General features: G+C 42.2%; 1 protein-coding gene across 1 annotated transcript in view; it reads right to left on the reverse strand.

The window, feature by feature from the left end:
• The window catches only part of ANKRD28 (ankyrin repeat domain 28), a 126,977-nt gene extending 111,766 nt beyond the window's left edge, over positions 1–15,211 (reverse strand). The window contains exon 1 of the mRNA XM_075493096.1: positions 15,098–15,211. Within this exon, the coding sequence (XP_075349211.1) occupies positions 15,098–15,124 (27 nt within the window). The 5' untranslated portion in view covers positions 15,125–15,211. The remainder of the gene's footprint in view (positions 1–15,097) is intronic.
• Between the last annotated feature and the right edge of the window lie 215 nt (positions 15,212–15,426).

Here is a 15,426-nt window from a genome sequence, read left to right on the forward strand (position 1 = left end):
ACAAGTGCCATAGCTGATTCCACTACATCAATACAGCCTGCAAAGGGAGGGAAGTCAGGTGCCTCTGACTGCCAGAAGCTGGTCATCTTCTCTATCTGGTCAGAGGACCGCTGTGCGTAAGAGCACGATTTTTAAGTTCAGCAGGATGTGATCATTACAGGAAAAAAAAGGATTTTTGCAAGGCAAATTAGGGAGTAAAAAGTTATTTATTGTTTTTTATATTTTTTGTATTATTTATTATATACATGTAAAAATATTACTACATTTCACAGACAATGAAATACTGAAAGGGGTGTGAAAAAGACAGGTTAACTGTTAGAGCTAAGCCCACCTGACACAGACATTTCTGGGAAAATTAATCCCAACTAAGTAATGCCATCAATCTAAAGAAGATCACTTAAACCAAACCCAGACGTTGCCCATTCACAGTTAAAGTGGCCTTACATTGACTAAACAGAATTCACTTCCAAAGTACTTTGTTACCTCCAAATACCTAGGTGCAGTGCTCTTAAAAAAATAAGTAAAACGAGTCAGATTTTTCCTTGACAGACAGGAACCCAAGGAGAATTGTGCCACATGAAAATTTAACATTTTTCAATTCTCCAGGGGTGAGGAGGATAGGGGTCCGATGAGAAAAGGTTAGGAGAAGACAACCTTCTGAACACGGAACCAAGAAGTGATGTGTGCTAGACAGGGTGTGATCGAAAACAACCAAAATCACAGACAAAAGAACCACCCTATAAAATGAATATTCCAGTGAATGTACCACATCTCTCCACAGCAGTGAAGCAGCGCTGCAGCAATCTCTCTGCCCTCAGTCCTAGACTGCTTAGATCCCTCCACAGGGAGGACACAAGTGAGCTGCCACTAAATGCTTGTGAAGAATGCACGACCTCACCAGGCATGCCTCTCTTCAGAACAGACAGCTGATTGCTTTACTAACACTTTTTCGACTAATTTCTACCTGTGTTTAGATGAAGAGCAGACCCAGTCAAATCAAAGTGAATTATCTTGGTTTGTACTTTTTGCTTTTTGGATGCATTTAAATAGCACACAATAACCTTCATGATGCGTTAATTACTTCACTTTTATTACTTTTGCTATACTTTTTAATTTATGATTTTATCAGGGCAGTTAGTGAGCTGAATCAATCACCTGGGGTTGGTCACGAAATCTGTCAAAATTCTAGGATTAGTACAATTCTGTCAGAGTTCACTTCATAAGAGCAGCTTTTCTTTTCCCCAGCTTCTTCTGGTTTTCAACACTGAACAAACCAAGTCAGAGGAGTAATTGTAAAGAAAATACCATTTGTTCCAGAAGAGGCTACTGCTGCGTAATGCTGCTTTCGAACAGTGAACTTTCACAAACTCGTTCCAAGTGCTTAGCTCATGACTTCCGTCCATGAAGCAGTTCTAATTCAATCCTTTGACAAAAAATATACACTACTTAAGTATTTTTTTTAATTCTTTGAATGAAAGTAGATGCTATACTTAGATTTTAACAAGTTATATTCGTGCATTTCCCTAATGTAATTTTTTAATTAAAATTTTCCCTGTCCTGTTCTGTACATCCTCAAGCTGAACATTCCCTCAAAGTTCCCACACTCCACGCCAATAAGCCACACTGAAAACAGATTAACCTTTTGTCTAGTCTTATCACTGAGAACCTTTGCACAGCATAATACAAAAAGCACAACAGAAAAGTACTCCATATCTCTTATAAGATAGGGAACATTAAGTACAGAATAGCAAAAAAATTACCATAAATGTAATTTAATATCCAATGTTGAACCTGATTTCTAAACACTAACAGCCACATAATACAAGTGTTCTCAAAACTTCAGACACTTTAATAACTTTCATTTATTTCAGCATAGCAAATAAGATTCTGCTATCCTCTCACATTCCCTCCTCTTACAAATAAAATCTAGAATCATATAGTTAGGTAAGCCTTCTTAAATAACAAACTACTTTTCTTATTAAAACTTTGCAAAATACTTATTTATTAAATGTTTGTCAGTCTGATTTCCCCCCCCCCTGCATCCCAGGGTTCATTTGTTTATGTTTTACACTTTTATGTCACCCATGTGGGTTTTGACACCTACTACGAGCAGCACTGATACTATCCTCCAGTCACCTGCTCTAGAGCCCACAGCAGAGACAGCTGACCTACTCATGAAGCAGCCCCTGAATGACTGCCTAAGATTTTTAGGCAAATATAAAAAAAAATTTTTAAATGGTGCGAATGAGCAGTTTCAAGAACAAGCGTGAAACAGAAGCTGTACCCTTAAAAAAAAAAAAAAAAGATGAGGGCTAAGGGCCTTGACTTAAATCTTCCATATTCTTTGCTTTTTAGCTCAAAATACCTATAACAAAGATATCTCATAGCAAACATATAGGTGATACATAGATAACTATTTGTGTGGAGACTGTTAAGCGCAATTTTATTATACCCTTACATTCCAAGGTAATTATTCCCAGTGCATTCTTACAGTCAAAAGACATGCCCAATTTTTTTTTTTTTTAAACCAAGCTTTGTGGTTTTATCATTGTTTATTCCAGAAAATTAAACCAGAGTCAAATGCATGAATAGCCTTATCCATAACCCACTGAATTAAACACTTTTGCAGTAGGATAAAATTGCGAAACAGAATGAAGTGAGGAATAGTCCATCTTGATAAGGTTTTCATTAATGGCGATTCAAAATGCTATCTTTTCTAGCTGCCGATAAAAATATTTGCACAACCAACGTGCTTATGTTGTGGTATCCATACAACCATACTAGGCAATATGTGGAATATAAAACAAGTTTAGCTACTATTTTATATTTCAATTTCCTGTAAAGCTGAGATGAAAAATTTTCTTCCGTTACAGAAGACTTAAATTTATTCTTAGACTGACACGCTTCATTAATTACTATTTGTAGAGAAGTGACCAATTACTGTTTATTTCAACTTAGTCATTTTTCTACAAGCCTATTTTCTTATTAGGTATTTCCCTACCCCAAGCGTGTATCTCTGTGCAGGGAGATAGAAGGATCACTAGTCACAACAGGCATGACTCCAAGCAGTCACTGGATGGTGTCCAAGAACTAGAGCTGCACACACAGAAGCATACAAGGGAGTTAAGAAGTTGAAGGGCTTTCTGTCCATACATGTTTCTATGAGGGAAAAGGCTGCAGCAAGTTCAGACTACTTTTGGCATACAGTTTTCAGGTAACTGGACTACCTGAACATGATCTTATACTTTCACTGTAACCTCCTGAGAAGAGATGGAAGGCAAGAGAAAGTCTTTTCGACGTCGTTTTCAGCGCTCCAGTTGTAAAACCATGAGTAGCAGTGCGCATTAATAGCCGGGGGGGCGGGGGACAACAAACCCCAATAAATCTTGCAAGAAAACTGGTACGCAGTTGTCATATGGGAAAAAGCTGAGTGTCCTGAAAGGCAGCACATGTGGTAAACAAGTATGTTACAGAAGTACTTTTCTTGTTTCAGTGTTTTCATAGTCAGTGTAAGTCAACACAACATGTTATAAATAGAAGCAGACATCCTTAAACCCTAGGTTCTCTCACAATTAAAGAGGAATTCACAGCCCCACTCAAACCCAAAAACAATCAGGAACCAGACAAGAAAGTTAAGCATGTTGCTGAGTTTCAAAACATATTCTAAGAAGTCTCAGGCCAACAACTTTGAAGTTACTTTCCCAGAAAGAGGTCCAAGGCAGACCACACTCCAGTTCCTCCGCTCACCTCCCAGCCCCCAAATCAAAGGGCACTCACAGAAGACACGTCTTCTGTGATTACAGGACTTCTGTCAAAGAAAGACATTAGAGTAAGTTCATCTGAGCCAAAACGCTCCTTTCTAGCTCCTACTTTCAAGGAACAACTTCGCAGTTATATGCTAACCTAAATAATTTGTCTCTCCTCACCCTTTTCACCACTTTGCAGAAGAAAAGAATGAGCGACTGCTTAAGCTCAGCTGCAACCAAATACCAAACCATGGCCTTAGGCAGGAGATTAGAAGCCAATGATTTTCAATCATTATTATTAGAAACTTTGCAAATGAAAACAACTACCCAAGCAGCAGCATGTCATTAAACTCCATCCTAAAATTATGAAAATCCTACCCTTTCATGAAAATTTACCTACTCCACATGACTTTAAAGATCAGGGTTCATTCAGGCAATGTACTCCACTTCTCCCACACACACACAGTCCTACCCTACACCAGAAATATATTAGCGCTCAGTGGTTCTTGTATCTGTATTTCCTCCTCCTATCTGTCAGCTGAAAACATTGGCCTTCACTGTGGTAGATCATTTCCAAGTCACATAATTAGCACAGTTTTGGCTGTTAAAAAGAAACCTCTTAAAAGAAGAACAGAACAAGAAAAACATACCCTAATGTTTCTGCCTGTTCTGAACTTTTCCTTGTTAGAGGTCATTTTCATTGTTTCTTATCTAGTGAAAAAACAAGACAGCGCAAATATACACCAAAGCAGTTGCCACCTCACTTCTGCAGCTACACCATACACTATGCTAAGTAAGAATGTGGCATTCTGAACAGGCATCCTGTGACGATGCGTCGCTTCGCAGCCACGCTACACGTCACTGCACTCCACGCAAACAGCAGGTCGTGAAATCTTGAGGTCAAATTACATCATTCCAGCAATTCGTCCTCTTTTCTTCAATTATCCATCCTACTTTTACCAGTCACTTTTCCCAAAAATAAGCGGTGTCAGGCAACATAAGGGAAGCACTAATGGGCACTGTAGTCATGATATATTAAAAAAAAGGGAGCTTTTGTGAACGTGTCTAAAACACAGGTGTTTCAGAAGAGGCAACAAGGGCTCCCACAGCATAGAAGGCTGAACTCCAGCAGACATTTCCGAGATCTTTTCTGCAGGCACATTCATTCTGCCTTTGGGTTCAGTTAACTGTGGCCGACTGCTGCCACAAGACCCAGCTCCAGGCATAGAAGATTTATTTCTGCTTGTGGTCATTCAGGAGGCAGAAAGCCAATTTTCTAAAGAACTTACTCCAGAACGACAGTTCCAAAACAACTCTGTAACACCTCCAACCAGCATGGAGGAGAGCACTGCTAATACCAGTATGGCAAGCTTCCAGGGAAGGGGACCTGAACTTCTCCTCTGATGGTCTCCACAGACACCACTGGCATTGCTATTCCTCCTGTCATTCAAACAGATACTATTTCTTTGGCTTATGTAAGTTCCAGGGAAGAACTTTATAGAAGGAAACGTATCTCACTGCTCCCCCATGTAAGGGGTTGGATGTCGAGACAGGAAACTCAGTGCAATACCCTAAATGCTTACGGTATTTTCTACAACCATTGCAACAGCAAAAGAGAGCCTTCCAGATTGAAATGGTTGAAATGCAAAGATGTAATCAACAGCTTTTTAACAGTCATGCTAATCTTTCTGCAAAATTATTCTACTACTTGTGGGCACAGAGTCATGAACCATGGTACTTCTACTTTGATGCTAGTAGCTATTCTTTAATTACGCATGCAATAAGTTTAATACTTTAACGATTACTAAAGCAGTTTTAACACATATGCAGAGCATTGCAGGAATTTTATCAACCTTCAGGTGAGGAAACCTCACAACTAATCTGTTCAAATGAAAACTATGAAAAACATCGCGCTTTTTTTAAGCAATTATGGCTTGTTAAATGTTGTGAGTCTTAAAAAAAAAGCCAATTCACAATGTGCAAAGTCGAAGCCCTTTCAAAAATAAAAGATGTGACTGCATGCAGGTATATTTGCCCTTCCAGGATGACAAATTTGATATACTTGACTCAAAACCATTTTTTGTATCTCTGGGTATAGAAAAACAGTAGAAAGCACTCTTCTCTATATTATTCACAGTGTTAGTTCAAGACTACAGATGCTGGGAGAGTCTCCTTCCTGTGCTGTAGGAAGGTGCAGCAGGTAGAAAAAGGAACCAATGTCTTGAAGTCATTGCAAACAGAGCTCCATAGGGTAGGTGGATACCCGTTGGTTTTTGGATGATCCTTGACTATAAAGCTCTGAAGCTCAGCAGAAGAGCTTTGCTGATCACTGGTACTGACAATCCGTGATATCCCAACTATTGTCCTTCTTGTTCTCACTCCAGTGCTTTACAAATCCCTTCTTCACCTTTCTTTTACTCTCATTATGAAGACCTTCTCCTCTCGAGCTCCATTTCTTCTGGATTAGATTAAATCAACTATTTACATCCCTGATTGCAGTAATTATAATTTGTTAAACTTATGGTAAAAACAATAGACAAACGTCTATGGACAAGACATAAAATGTTACTTATTCTTTACTTGAAAAGTTCTATTTTAGTAGACTTTTCAGTCTGTGATCAAAGTAGTCTTAGATAATAAACTTTAAATGGCTGTGTGCTTGTGGATGGAAAGAAACAGAAAACATAACATCATAGGGTAGGAGTGGAAGAAATAAATGATGGGTTGGGTGGTTATTATAGGATCAGGAATGATGCAGGACAGTAATGGCATTTACAGCCTTGCAGGTGACAGGGAAGTGAGAAGAGAAAGTATTCTTCTACAAGTCCTCCTCAATACTGAAAACTATCCCCCAGAATGAAAGAACACTATTTAAAAAAGCAACAGATACAGCAAAGCTGTAAAACAAAATACTGCTCCTGGAACTGAGACAGGAGCAAAGGAAATGAAAGCTATCAGGCAGTACCAATACAGGGTTCTAATTTGGCAAAGAGACCGCACAGCAACACAATATTAAGCATAAGACCTCTTTTTATTGATCCTCATGTTTTAGCAAACATAGCAAGAACTGAACATAACTCTGCAGTTACAAAGGAACAGAGGCGAGGGGTAGGGAATTCCATTAACGTGCTATTTCTGAAGTGTCCTTGTACCATGACTTGAGACATTTCACTAATTTAAAACAATGAGTAATAATGTAACCAGAAAGATGTTAGCATTTTGTTTTTCTTCATCTGCTTAGTTTAGGTGTGCTTTTCCTTAATTTTAACCTACCAACAATACTTTGTGGGGTGACACTAGTGAGAGAATGAAGTGTTAGCAGAGGTAGAGAAAAAGCAACAGACACCACACAGTGATCTGAGGCAGGAAAACAGACATCAAGTGCTCAGGATGAAAAGAAAGACTTTGCATAGACTACCTGCCCACTATCATGAGCGACGGACAGAAGAAGCAGATGGGACAGGGAAGGAGAGAATACCAATTACCCCTAACATTATACAAAACTGGGTTTGCAGTAATGGATTTAAATGACTACACTATGCATTAGTTATAGATTATGTTAGTATATAAATAACCACAGAACTTCCTGAAAGTGGTGTTGTCCATGTCGTGTCCCCCCCGCCAGTTCAGCTGTCTATGACTCAAGTAGGTCCTTCAGCTATTAGCTAGGTAGATCCTTGGTCTCTTGTGCTCCCTGCCGCTGGATGACCAGGTTCCTGAATGGAATGGCTGGTTCCTGAATGGACCAACTTCCTCCCTGTTAGAGGTATCAGTATAGATGGAGCTATCAAAATGAAGAGGACAAACAGCAAAATCTTGAAACAAAACATTGAATTCTTCACGATTGCTAGAAATTCTGTAAGCTCTAAAAAGGCTCATTTTGGCCTCAATGCTTTAACTACTGCACTTTCATTCTCATTTTGTTATGCTGACTAGAATCCTTGCTTCTGCTCCCTTCTCTTCCTTCATTAAGGTACTGCTCTATCTTCACTTTGCTGAAGTCAAAAACATCCAGATGTACCCATGCTTTCTTCTCTGCACCAGATGGAAGTGAAGTACAGGATTTCAGCACAAAGTGAGAGTGAACCTCAAGTATTATAGCATGATTGCAGAATGACCAAGAATAACTTATAAGCAAATGCTCATCAGCTGGAATTAGGAAGGCCATTAAGTGGCAGTTCATTGTTTGAAAGTACGGAAACATTAAACATTTAGGATGGCTTCACAACAGTTCAGGACACACTCAGAAACAGACTAACGCATGCAAACAGGCAAAGTTATGTGCAAAACTTGAACATTCACTAAGTTCTCCTAATATGAGTCAGTTTACGATTAAGAGGCATTCTTTCCTACTCTGGGGCAGGAAAGTAGGAAAGATACTACTACCCCCCCCCACCCCCCATCCCTACAAATGTAGTTCTGATGGTTAACAACATAAGCTTAATTGTTTTACCCAAAACACCAGTGTTAGAATAGGCAGACCTTTGCTTTGCACTTCTCAAATTGAAATATAGTTTCAGTAATTTAGTGAGGCAAATATTTAAGTGTTCAGGCTGCCCTAAATAGGTAGGCTTCAGTCACGCAAACAACAATCCACTTACACGGTATTGTTCACTCAATTCACATACATACATTACTGTAGAAATAATCAACAAAACTCTAAGATTATGTTCAATTCACAGTAAAGAGCATCTCATTATTATAGCAGAGAAGTCATTAGGTGCTTCAGTTAACAAGCAGTTCCTCAGTCTACAAGGATGCTACAGACCAAGTATTTTGCCCCTCTTTCATTTGCATATCACTGCTGGTGCCTCCTCTTTAACTCTCTGCACCCACCCAGCCAGCTACAAGTCTCATCTCCCTTTCTCTCCCAACTACTCAGTCCCACTACTCTTGCATTAGCTTTAGCTTTTTTCTACCTGAAACAGGTCAGTGCTGTGTAATTCACCAACACCTGAGCAATCACAACTGAATTAACATGGTTAAACTGGTGTACTCCCACCCCTTGGCAAGAGTGCTAGTGTCATGGTGAAGGAGAGGAAGAATAATATTCCCTGTTATTTTGGAGCTTAAATATTAAGATTCTGTTCTCATTTGCACAAAGGACAGCACCGAGACACCTTATTTCAGATTCATCTTCAAATGCCAGTTTAGAACTTGTCCTCCACCCCCAACAACGAAGGAAAACAAAACCCCCAAGAATCAGCACTGGAAGCATGCTCCCAGCACTTAGCAATGGACTGCTTTGTTTATTTTTTTATTGATGTGAAATGTTTTGTGATTTGTATTATGATACAGGTTATTTAAACACAAACATTATAAATAACTTTGAAACGGTTAGTCACTGTAACTAAGGCAACGAGTCTCCCACTCAATTTCCAGAAATAGGAGTAGAGGCATAGAGGTAATAACAAAATAAAAAGTTGGCAGGAGCAAGAAAACAAATGATCACATATTAGTTTGACCTCAGGAAGGCCCAGCTGACTAGAGAAAATAAAAGGTACAGGACCTGAAAAACAAACTAGCTGCTAAAAGATTAAGTGGAAGATATGGAATATATAGTACCAAAGATATTTAAATTTCAGTCATCTTATTCCACAACCCATTTCAGTGAATGGAAACAAGGACAGAAATTTTGGAATGTAACAATCCACATCAGACAGCAGATTGCTAGTTCAGAGTCTCAACAGCTACTAGTTTCCTACAGGAATCATTGACTTTTTTGTGGGTGCTAAGGAAGTCACTTCTTCATAGGCAAGGGCACACTTGCCTCATTTTTTTCCCCCTGATATTTGCCTCCAAGTAATGGTTACAAACCTTCGATGCTATCTACATGAATAGACCTTTATACCCTCACAGAAGGCCACTGAGTTAACAGGATCTGCCATAAGGATCTGACTGCAGAATCAAGGCTTGCTTTGTTTCTCCCCCACCTTTTTTTTTTTTCCTTCTTTTTTTAAAAAAAAAGTTTATTTTCTTGACTGAGAAGAACTGCTTGTTCGCAAGTCAGAAGTTCCCGAGTTATCATCAGGGAATCTGATCCCCCAATCCGAACACGTAGTAGAAACAGGTTCTCTCAACACATTCTAATGGAAGGGCTGGTAATTACTTTGTATAACAAGATAAGCTGAGTTCAAGTTACTCAAAGTTTTCCATCGATTAAAGAAACTTATCTTTTCAGTTCATGTGAGTTCTTAGCCTGGGAACATGAGAATTAACACCAAGACCTAAGGTGTCTTGATAAGTATTACAACTTCCTAATTTAGTTATCTTGTACACAGTTAAAACAGATTAGATGCAAATTTTAGGAAGAATGTGTGATGGAGAATAGAGCACAAAGAGTGGTTCTCAATTTCAACAAGATTCCCAAAAGTAATGTTTTTTTAAAGAACAGTAACTTTAAAGTAACTTCTACCCCAAAAAATCACACACATATCTCGTTAGCCTATGTCTGAACAGAATTTGTAGAGCAATACCACGTAATTCCATTCCCACCATATCCCTCCCTCATCGAACAGCAGCAGCTCCTTTTCATCACCACAGGAGACCATTCCTCCTCTTAGTGTAACAAGGAACTAGTTGGGACATTTATTCTTGGCATGAATTCTAAAAGAATGAAGTCTAACGCTGGCAGTAATGAAAATAGCAACCATAGAGGCATTCAGAGCGTTCACTATGACACTGCAAACATTTGTTTAACTGCCAATTGAACAAGATCCATCTTAGCTAAGAGAAAGATATAAATGGGCAATAAAGAAGTCGGTGCTCTCACTGTTCAAGGACTTCCAAGATAAGTGGTCACTCTAATATCCTCATGCAGTTGTTCATACGTTGATCCTTTCCACTCACACTCACATCTGACTTCTGGGAATAAATGCACTGCCTCAAGCACAGTCTAGTAGCCATACAGAAAAATCCCATACAAATTCCTTTCAAATGCCCATTATTATGAGCCCTAAGATTTCTTACTAGTACATATTTAAGATTCAGAGAAAACAGGAAATGCATAATTAAAACTATGATGTACTGAAAGAAAAAAATAAAGCTTTACCAACTATAATGACTCTGCATCCAATGAGCTGTGCCACAAAGTTATACAGCCGCAAAATTAAAGAAAAAATTCAGCCAGTGTTGATCAGAGCTTCATGCATTTCAACAAAACTATACTGAAATGTAGGCTTATGCCAGCCTAAAAGACGACCTGTAGGTACATACACATGTAAGACTTGTAACAGAAAAGTAACAAATCCCTCGGTTGTTAGGCAATCCAAATTGTACCTATGCACTAAGAAAAACTAGGCTGTCGATTACTCCTTAGGTGTAAGAGAGACTAACTTGCAACCCTGTCAAGCAAGAATTTACCTATTCTGGGAAACAGTTAATGTACCTAGAAACTATGACTGAATAGCAAAAAAACAGAAGACACTTAGCCTTCCACAGTTAGCTATGCAGAGCTGAGAGGGCTTGTGTACAGGAAACCAAAGCATAGCATTATGGAGACTCACAAGCAAGTTACTCCTTTTTCTTCTCCTACCCCACACCTCCCCCCCCTCCCCAAAAAGGTCTGATAAAACATCAGTGAACCTTGACCTCAACTTTGCTTTCAATGCAGTTTCTTACAGGAGAGTACCACAGTGTTTCAGGAAGAAACAAACTTTTATAGCCTCCCTCTCACCTGGCATTTTAGTAGTTAAAGCAGCTTGTCATCTAGAAGAACCTGGTATACAAGCACCAATCTATGAAGACAGTATGAAAGCAAACAAACTGAAGAGCAAATACCTTAACCATAAGGTACACTTACCATATTTTTCTTCTCTACCTTGAATGGCTTAACCTTCAGCGACAGAAGGTGCAGATTTGCTTCCTCTGTTTTTAAACATGTCCATCCAACAATGCACAACAAACCAAGAGCAACAAGAACAATCTACAGCTTCTAACTTGACATTTGAATGATTGCTCTTTCTATCCCAGAGTTAAAGTTTGCTATTGAGCATTACAGGTATCAACTTTGCTCAGTAGAGTTCAATTTAGCTTTAAATGCAGTTTTTGCAAATATGGCATATGGTTTTTTTTGATACCTGATATACTTTGAAAGCAAACACAAGTCACTACTGAGAGTGCAATGTACACCCTGAATTATTTCAAAACTTTGAAAGATATTCCTACCTCGCAGAATTGCAAAGCAATAAAGCTCAAGCAGCGTTAACACAAATTTGTAGAGAATGTACCTGCTGGCTGCTTGTTGGACCCAAGGAAAGACCTACTCTTCTCAGTGCGTGGAAAACCTTTATTCTGAAAGTTAAACATATCAAATCAGCCTCCAAAGACAACCAAATATTTGAGCTTCACAAACACATTAAGCATCTGTAGGATCAAAGTTTTGTTTATCGGTGTACTAAGTAAATTAAATCAACTGCAAGCGGAACTGGGTTTTCACCCTCTGAGCTCCACCAAGAGCCTCAGAGCAGAATTTCTCACCTCATTGTAAGTTCTCAAGCACTGCTTTTACGCTAGCTTGCAGTAACTTGAAAAACTAAACTAAACCAAGTGTAAGAAAATATCAAGCTGCTTGTGTGCCCTAAATCTGCCTCTCCCCAGCATAATTCTGACATTTAAATAAGTAACGCAGAGCCCTTCTACATTATCAAATAAAAAAATCCAAAGGTTTATCTTGATTTTGGAAAAAAAAAAATCTTGAGAATTAAAGTAAAACTTTATTTAGTAGAAGTTTTGTTCCAGCAAGTTATTAATCTGTTGTAGAAGGAAATCAGCAAATCACTTCCCTCCTTCATACTAGCTGAACAGTACAAACACAGCCACCACTGAAGAAAGAACGACTCACTATAGGCACTACAAATGCACATGACAATTTACTTTATTCTAAATGAACGTATCACTATGAAGCAAAGTAGATGGTTCAAGCAAACAAGAAGCACGCTTCATGAAATACTGAAGATAAACACCTCTACTTTCATATAGTACCATGGGTTGGTTTTTATAATGAGCAGGTGGTGTTATAATCTTAGCGCAGCATCTAGTCCTGAAGTCAAGACATCTTGCAGCATACTGCACAAGAACACTGACCTGGAGGAATTCTCTGTAATTAGCAAAACAGAGATATTTCATGTTAATATGATTCCTCATGATTTTTGGCATTCTTGAAGAAAGCAATTTTAACAGAATTCAGTTTGTAGTAACTGATTTATCAAGCAACTTACGTTTATCCAGCAGAAATAGAGCTGCTGCTAAAAATCACTCCCTCTACAAAAGCCTCTTCAAAACCAGTACTCCCCTCTCTCCCTCCCTCCCTCCTCTGCCTCCTTTCTCTGCCCCTACAAACCCCCTTTCAAGTGAAAGAATACTTCAATTCCCAGTGTATCAGTGCACCTTTACAGACCCATGAAGCCTCTAAAAAAATCCAGCTCATACTTCTGGATTAAAACTTGTATTATGGTAGAAGCTGAAAGCCTCACGTGCATTACTCTGTCAGACCAGTGGTCCCACATAGTCTCGTATTTCACCTCAGCATCAGTCAATAGCAGGATCTTTCCCAGAAGAAAAGTTCTGAAATACAGTACTTTCATGTTAACATAATCATGATGGGTTTTTTGTGAGTTATTTCACAGTGATTACTTGCAGAAGAGTTGTATTTCTTGGTTTTAACAGAAGGGCTTATTTAATAGAAGAGATGAACAACTGTTCATTTCTGTGGAGAGCCTCCCATAGAAGAACACTAATGAAGCCAAAAAAGAAACCTAACTCAAAAACACTAAGTGTATTTCTGGTCCACAATCATTGCTCGTTCATAGATGAAGTTCTAAAAAAAAAAATATGAGACTTCACTAAGTTTACATACAATACAGGAGGACATAAAGATCCCAGCCCCATATTGCTAAACATTTTTTAGAACAAAATCCCAAGGGACCATGGAACTTAAGTGTAAAAAGACAGAGGCGTATGCAGACTGATGAAGGGGCTAGCAGGTAACGATGAGCTGATACTGACCAGACACAGGACAGCAGTTGCCTAACCACTGCCAAGTTTCTAGGTGTTTTCTTCTGTGGGGCTTTTTTTGGGGGGGGTGGGGTCTCCAAGCATTACAGTCAGTTATCTTAAGGAAGCGTATCGAGGAGACCAACAGCAGCGTGTATGAGTTTTTGCAGAGAATTCGGTCTAACACACATGAAAACAGGAGAAAATGCATTTTCTAGCAAGCATCTTTTCACACGCGGCAAACTGGCAGAGCAGACCCTCCCACCTTTGTATCTTGATACTGCACAGGAGACAATAGGTAGGACAGGGGAGACACCAGAAAAGGACAGAGCAGCGAAGACAAGTATTTTTCATAAGCTGGGATGGGAACCGAAGAGTCGAGCGAACAAAGAAGGGTGTGATGTGATGAAAGCAACAAACCACTAAAGGCACGAAAAACCTGCTGGTTTTCAGAAGGGAAGCACGGACCCGGGGAAGGTATGTGAAGACCACGGAGAAGAAAGATACAGCAGCCGAACAAAAGATTTTAAAGGCCTGAAAGGGAAAGGTGGTGCGAGAAGGGACGAGCAGGCAGCCCTCGGGCACGTGAAACGGCGAACGGCAGCACTGCCTCGGTCCGGGTCCGGGAGGAGAGGAGAAGAGCCATCTCCCGTTCCCGGGCACGCCGCCTTCCGCCGCGGCTCCCGAGCCGCCGCAGCCGGGTGTCTCCAGACCGATCCCCTCACGCCGGGCAGTCCCTCAGGCCCAGGCTCCCTCCCGCTGCCCCGGCGGCGCCCAGAGACCTTTCCCTTCCCAAAACACAGGCGCGGGGCAGGGCTGGCCCGAGGGAGACCGCAGAGCCCCTCGTCGCCCCGCCCGGGCCTCTCCCCCGCCCCCGAGGCGGGGGGCACGGCAGGGACGCGCGGCCAGGGCAGCCCCGCGCGGGCAGGGCGCCGTCCTTCCCTCCGCCCCGGAGCCGGCCCGCCGCCGCGGCGGGGAGGGGAGGGGAGGGCAGGGCAGAGCAGGGGGCGGGCGGGCTCCCGCAGCCACCTGTTAGGCCCGATACCTGCGCGGGGCGGCGGCCCCCGCGCCCGCCCAGCGGGGCCGCCGAGGGGGCACCGGCGCCCGCACCGGGAGCACATGGCGCCTCCCGCCGCCGGGCGGGCGCCACCCAGCCCCGACCCCGCCGGGCCGCGGCAGCAGCCATGCTGCCTCCCCCTGCCCGCCGCCTGTCACACACGCACACGCAGGCACAGGCACACCACGGCGAGGAGGGGGCGGGGAAGGGCGCGCAGCCGCCGCGCCCGGCGGCACCGGGAGGGGAGGGGAAAGGAAGGGAGGGGAGAGGCGGGCGGCGGCGGCCGCCCCCGCGCACCCACCTGCTCGCGGAGTTTGAGGAACACCATGGCGAGGCCGCCGCACCGACCGGCCGCCGCCTCCGGCCACCAACGACTCGGCTCCGCTCCGCTCACCGCCCCGCCCCCCCGCCGCCCGCGCGCCGGCCACGCCCCCCTCCTCGCCCGCCGCCGCCGCGGCCGCCGGCGCCACCCCGCGCCGGGGCCTCGCGCCGAGCTCGCGGGCGGCGGCGCGCGGCGGGCCCGCCAGGGGCGGGGCCTTCTCCCACCCCGCCCCTCCGGCCCCGCCCCGGCGCCCCGCCCCGGCGCTCCCCTCGCGCTCCCGAGGAGCTTCCTGAATTAACCGCCCGCCG

Source organism: Mycteria americana, chromosome 2, assembly GCF_035582795.1.
Source record: "Mycteria americana isolate JAX WOST 10 ecotype Jacksonville Zoo and Gardens chromosome 2, USCA_MyAme_1.0, whole genome shotgun sequence".
Lineage (NCBI taxonomy): Eukaryota > Metazoa > Chordata > Aves > Ciconiiformes > Ciconiidae > Mycteria > Mycteria americana.